The sequence below is a fragment of the Berghia stephanieae genome, chromosome 6 (genome assembly GCF_034508935.2).
Source record: "Berghia stephanieae isolate SIO BIC M18660-M18661 chromosome 6, UCSD_Bste_1.3, whole genome shotgun sequence".
NCBI classification, from domain to species: Eukaryota; Metazoa; Mollusca; class Gastropoda; order Nudibranchia; family Aeolidiidae; genus Berghia; species Berghia stephanieae.
The window spans coordinates 45,990,475-45,997,496 of NC_088365.1; the positions used below are offsets into that span (position 1 = coordinate 45,990,475).

Here is a 7,022-nt window from a genome sequence, read left to right on the forward strand (position 1 = left end):
GCCCAAATAATAAGATTTAAACTAGACCTGCTTAGTACTACAAAAAATTAGTAGAATTACAAAATTTTAACTCCAATTTTAGAAGTTCACGAACATTTCTAAGTCATTAAAACTTATTGAAAATAAAAGTCGATGCCAGAGTACATAATTTTAAAGGATTTTGAAGTGTTTTCTAATCATTGTGAGGGCAAATTATTGATCTGTAAAGTTAAATATAGCGACTACAATTTTTATATCTTAAAAACTACGAATTTTGAAATTGTCAAGTAGGCAGGATTGATTTAAACATAAACAAAGAGTCACGTGACATCCACCTTCATTCATTCTATTTTTAGTAAACAACCAGCTATTTTTGTCAGAAACGGTCGCAAATCCAATGTCAAAATTTTAGTGTTTAATTTTTTCTATTGCTTTCCTTTGATAAAAAAAAAAAAACAACAATATAAATGTTTTGTTAAGCAGAAATGGTCTAACCTAGTTTGAATAGCTCTTATTTATGATTGAATTGGCAAACAGTATATAGTCCAAGCAGTTCATAAGATAAGCACTCAAGATATGGTTTTGGTTAATGTTGTCAATCATATTGATCAAGTTGATATTCATCAGAATAGTTGTAGGTAATTTAAGAGGACACTTTCAAATTGATATATAGTTAAAAACAGAAGATTTGAAATAAATGCAATTCAATTCCTTCATGTGTCAAATTATTATATGATAAATAGTTGATGCCAATAGGATTCAACAGTCGTGACGTCACTTCCCTCGTAATGACGCATAGTAATTTAGTAACTAGTTCTAAATTATCTGAACAATGGCGGACGCCCTTATGAAATACTTTTCAACAAGCATAAAAGTGTATCCAGAGGAGAAAAACATTATAAACCTGATCATATTTTGACTTTTATACATTCTGATCACATGACATGTGAAAAAGTTCTAGCCAGCATAAAGAATAAGAAGTACCGATTTTCTTTGTTTAGAACCAAGCTGCTCGTTGCATCCTGACTATTGAATCCTATTCTGCTTTAAAAATTGATTAGTTTGATGAATGTTACACATTTTAACTGGATTTGACCCTTTTTTTTTTTTTTTACATTCATTCATTTTTTTTTTTTCTTCTACTTTTCAGGAGCTGGATCTCAACTTACAATGTAACTGATCTGCCCACAAGCTTCAATAAACCTTTTGTATCTTGGCTTCACAAGCAGCTTCTTACATCGGATGACAGTGATGCCTCCTTTGTCACCCCGTCATCCTCCATCCATCCCGAACCGAGTCATTCATCCATATTGGACATCCTGTGGTGTTACGCAGAGCACATGTCTCACCCTGGTGTTTTTGTACCTTGTTGTGTTGTCATCACTCCCACCACAATCTTCTTGGAAAAACTTACCAGCGTTAATTCTGACTTCCAAGGGGTGCCTCATCTCCAACCATTATACATTCTCTCCATTAAAAACATCCAACAGATTATCATCGGTCCTTGCCACTGTTATTTCAGATTGGAAGAATCTTTTGTTGGAAAGTCTGGAACTTTTACTCTAATCGGACTGGAACCTCAAAGTGTACGAAGAGTTGTGAACAATGTCGTATCAATGTGTCGAAAATTAAGTCCAACATTTGATCTAGAATGTGTTGATCTTAGTATGCATTCTGATCTTCTGAAACAGATTGTCCTGTATGAAGAAAATTTATCTGGCATGTCATCCGATAGGCTTGTCCTGATGATTCCCATTCGAATGTCGGATAGTTCCCATTTCAACTTCCTCATTTTATCAGAAAATCAAGTTTATTGTATAGGGTTGAATTGCACGCAGTGGCCACCCCCATCTTTCCAATCCTGTCCAGATGAAAACATGCGTCTCGAGATACTTCACGAGTTTTCAATACTGAATAAAATTGTGGATCTGAAAATTCATCCAAGTACTTGTCAAGATTCCGGTCACTCACCCATTCTTTCTCTCAGCATTGGCAACGATTCAGATAGCGTGGAGTTTAACATGTATCAATTAAGTATCAATGTCTCAGAGTCTGAAAAGGATTGGATAGTTAATAGCATTACTACAGACTCTCAGCAATCAAAGGTTCACAAATGTTACGACTACCTCTTCCCCTCATCCGCTTACAGGGATCTTTTCTTAGACAGATTGTCAAACCTCCGAGCTGAGCATGAAAATCAAACCTACCCAAACGTCCGAGAGGAGCCAGAAGGTGGGAATGAACAAGTGCCTGTTACAAAGTGCCAAAATTATTCCAATGAAAGTGACAGTCAAAAACAGACGATGGTAACTGCATCTGTAACATCCGCATCTCAACTCGTCCAACAGCAGCCATTAGAAATTCCACACAACAACCCGTCTTCTGTTCAGCTTAAAACAGATGATGAACTTTTAGAAGAATCTGATTCTGTGTCAGTAGCCATTATTCCGAAATCCGAATCCACCAGCAAAGATGTTGTCGACTCATTGGCAGGATCACCAAACCATTCCGAGAGTAATGAGTCATTTCGATCAGTCCTCACTGACAGCGATATGTACAAAGAGGCCATAGAATACCAAGAACCCCACGGGAACTCTGCTTTCTATTCATCATCACCAAAAGACGATCTTTCCGTATCCCCTATGTCCAATTTTTCCAGAGCCAGCATTAGCCCTCCACCAGACTACCAAAAATCAAAATCTATCAAACCAGTGGAGGTGGAGGCTGTTCAGCAGAGCAACGATCACCAAGAGCAGGATGAAGGTTGGCGCTATGAGCAAGCCGCTGCCAAAGCAGGTTCTTTACCATCCAGTTTTGACTGGAAAAATTTTTATTTTAAGGCGCCTTTGAATCACCCAGAAACTGTTATTGAGAATTCTCCTCAAGGAGCTTCGGCAATTATATCTTCTCAGACAAACCTGGAATCCACTGAAAAGAGTTTTGGTAGCAGGCTGTTCTTGGATTTGCAAAAAGCTATATCAATGTCAGGTGGAAATGTACCCCCAAAAGATGATACAACTTCAGATACTGTAGATAACACGAAAAGGTCAAATGAGGCTGTGGTTGTAGAGTCTGAACATGACAAATTTCTGAAGCAATGCGTCAAATCTTATGACCTAATCCACACCTTGCCAACAAAGCTGAAACCTTTTTGCCTCATGAACGGAGCGGAATTGCGTAAATTTTTCTACGCCACGATTGCTCAATATTCAAATCAAGAAGGTTTACAAGAGGAATTGCACTTTGTTCTCTGGGGTAGTGTGATCCCATATACAAATCCGAAACAAGAAATTGTCACCTTGATCATGCTAAGCACCTATGCTGCTTATCTTGTTTCAGACACAGAAGTGAAAGTGGCCAAGACTTCTCGGCCATCGTGGATGTCTCACTCTCGTAACCAATCAGACTCTGCTATCGCGTGGAAAACGGAGAGAGACCTACCCGGCAGTCCAACCAGAAAACATGTCAAGTCATATGCTGTGCTGAAATATAAAGAATTACATCAGATCAACATAGGCCTTTTCGACCAGTGTGTGAGATTAACTGGTCCCAATGAAGATTCTGTTTTCACAATCGCTACGAGAGATCGTCAGGTCACCGAATCTTTAATCCAAAAACTGAAGCAGGTTTTGTCGTTGTGCGTCTCATCACCGATGAGTGATCCTAAGAGTCCAGATATAGAGCAAGACTTTTACAAGGCCAGTCGATCTCTGACAGGCAGAAGCACATCCGAGGGATTAGTCTATACTCATCCCAGCAAAGTTAATTTTATTTATCCAGGGGACGAAACGGTTCGTGATATGCTTTACCTTTTAAAAGAAAGAATTGCTTCCGCATCTTCTGCAAAACCCCAGAGTAATAGCCCATCATCATCTTTATGGTTCTACATGCAATGTTACCTTCTGCCTTCTGATGACTCTACCTCGATTCCACTTTCCACCAATTCAAGTCAGGCACGAAGCATCATTCTAACTCCCGTCTATTTTGCCATTGCTGAGGAAGACGTAGTAACCTACCCGTTACCCGACTTTGTACGAGGCTTACCGGAAAATCCGTGTCACGAAATTTTAGAATGTCGACATATAGACAGTCTGAAAAGTATTCAGCTCTACCAGTCCAATCCTCATTGGATGTGCCTCACGTTTGCTGATGAAAAACCAGGAATCATAGTCGATGTTTCCATGCAACACTTTGGGCAAGTGAGGGAGCGGCAGAAGCCGGGCCCCGAAGTCAAATTTAAATTCTACGTCCAGAGCTTGACAGAGCGTGACAAATTGGTACAGGTTATGGAAAAATTATGGAAGCAACAGGTATCTGTAGTAGGAAGAATGTTGGATGTTCACACAGTATAGCATTCTATTTTTCTTAGAAGATTTAATCTGAGTTCACAGATTTTTTTTTTTAAATCGTATTTGCCATCAGTCATATTTTTATTATATTTCAAAGATAGATAGAGAAATTTGTTTAATATGACACAGATATAATCACCATATTTATATTCACTTGTAATATTGTAATATAACAGTTATTACTCCACCCCTAGTGCTTGGAAAGTCCTACCATTTCTTAGTAAAGATATCATTGATAAATGCTTTTGAACCCGTTGAATAAAAATTTCATTCAATGATTGCGTAATGATATTGTCACTCATTTTATTGGCTGGCAAATAAAAGTTGAAACGACGGCTTATTGGCAATCTGAAATCCTGTTTTGATGCGTATGGATATAAATCCAACGGAAATTAGGGATTTCCAAGTAAGTGGAGATTTCTGATATGTTTTTATTAAGATGCAAAATTTTCTAAAATTATCATTATCAATTACTTGAATTCATTGCAAAACAAAGTCTTTTACAAGTTATTGGTGATGAAATATCTAAGAGATAGAATTAAGGGAGTCTTTCATGGCTATTGGTTTGTTAAATTTGTTGTTTTTACCCCGCATTAACACTCACTTGCAAGCTCATGATGTGAAGTGAGTGTTGCGCTAAAAATAACTCTTTTAATAAATTCAAAAGGCATGAAAGAATCCTATAATATATTGCATGTCCTTTGGTTTGAATTGAAAAATAGTCAAAAACATTGGAAGAAAATGAATGGAGGTGAATTTTATCGTGAAATTATTCATTTGCTTTTCTGTGTATTTATGTATGTGTGTGTTGATGTGTATATTCATTGAATGAAAAGATTTTCTTTTTAGAAGATAGATGTCACATATAAAGATTTTGTACCATATTTTTGTGATATGGATCGGGTATAATCTATAATACTCTTAATATTATTCCTCCCCCCCCCCCCCCTTATTATGATCAAACATGTCTATAGTCGCTACTCATTGCCCAATTTGTAGACATGTTTTCTGACTGGGTGTGTGTGAAATAGTGTCCGACAAAACCAGAAAGAAAAAAAAAAATATCCCAAACTATCAGAGCCTGTCTCAACAGCTGATATTATTTTACTCTTTATGATTTGTCCGACATTATTCATTTCAATATGCTCCTTTCTGAATCGGGTTCATGACCTCCCATAGTGGGTAGGGAGATACTTACTGCCTCTTCTATCCTCCTACATCTGTTTTCCAACATGCCTTCTGTCTTTGTATTGGGATGAAATTACTTGGTTTTGTCCTGGCACTGGCCGGATACCCTAGTTGGGAGGGAATCAGTCAAATGTATAGTTAGAGTTTTGGGAGATGATATTTTTTGTCTTATAAATCATCTCTATGTTATGCACTGTATTATGTTTTGTTTACATATTATATATGATTTGTAAACATTTGAGTGTATTCTTCTTAGTGGTGTGCTTGTGTCAGGATGAGACTTTTAAGTGATCTCAAACTAAGTACTTTGACAGTGTGCTTTTGGAAGCTACATCTCTTTCCTATTTGAACTAATTCCCCTTTGTCTTACCTTTTCTTGGGTGTTTTAATTGTAATTCTATAACTTTTTACTATCTCATTTTCTTGCTTTTTACTGGCGCTGATATGACTTTAATGAGCTGCAAGTGCCGTAAAACCCTTAAATACAACAAACAAAAACAACAATATGTTCCTATTCATATTTTAAAAATCTTACACCAGTGCCTGCTCCCCAATTTTTCACTTTCATATTTTCTGAAACGAGAGACAAAGATACCCACAGTTTGAGGCTGTGACAAAGGGTCTCTTTGGGTTTTTTTTTTGGTAACCTTTGACTTGTAAAGACTGATAGATTATTTTGGTGCTGTAGAGAAGATGGTTCTATAAAAATCATCATCATCAGATTTCATGATTGAAATGTTGGCAAGTGATTGAAAAATTGAAATTGGCAAAAAAGAGTATCAGCTGTGGCTCATTTTTTATTTTTTATTATTTTTTCTTATTTATTGAACTATATTTTTAAAAAATTTTTAAAAATTTATATTTGTGTCACGTAAGACATGATATGAAATAACTATTTGACACATCCTCAAATATCCTTTATGTATCCAACAGTGTTACTGAGCTCGTAGAAGCTGTGCACTGTAAAAAGTAATAAACAAGAGTTAATATAACAGCTTCAAAAAATGTTTCAGGCTCAAAACCCTTCTTCAGTCAACAACAAAAAAACAATAAATACATAAATACATTACTAAAAAGACAGATTGGCAACCGAGAATTATTCCGTACATCCTATCCTCTCTTTAGAAGAAAAGTCTTAGATTTAGATTTGGGGCAGTGTGGCTCAGTGGTACGGTTTTTGCATCGTACCTGAAAGGTAGTACCGAGTTCGAATACCCGCTGCGCTGTGTGGTCTTAAGCAAGTCACCTCACCTTAGCTCACTTTGTGGCGCTGCACTGCGACTGATGCCTGCCTGGGTTATTCCAGTCTTCCCTTGGAATGGACCTTATGGGATGAATAAAGGGACTTTTATTTATTTTGTTATAGATTTGTTCTAGCTCAAACTAACTTTATATTGGAGAGAGTCACATTATCGAGTTTCGAAATTTTATAACTGAAGTAATTGTTCAAAAATAAAAGATAGAACAAGGAATTATAATCATAACATGTAGATAATCTGCTAAGAT

The 7,022-nt window shown here is 36.6% G+C and overlaps 1 protein-coding gene across 1 annotated transcript in view; it reads left to right on the forward strand.

The window, feature by feature from the left end:
• Positions 1-6,570, forward strand: part of LOC144975123 (uncharacterized) — a 37,279-nt gene extending 30,709 nt beyond the window's left edge. The window contains exon 17 of the mRNA XM_078918881.1: positions 1,130-6,570. Coding sequence (XP_078775007.1) covers positions 1,130-4,331 — 3,202 coding nt within the window. The 3' untranslated portion in view covers positions 4,332-6,570. The remainder of the gene's footprint in view (positions 1-1,129) is intronic.
• The last annotated feature ends 452 nt before the right edge of the window (positions 6,571-7,022 follow it).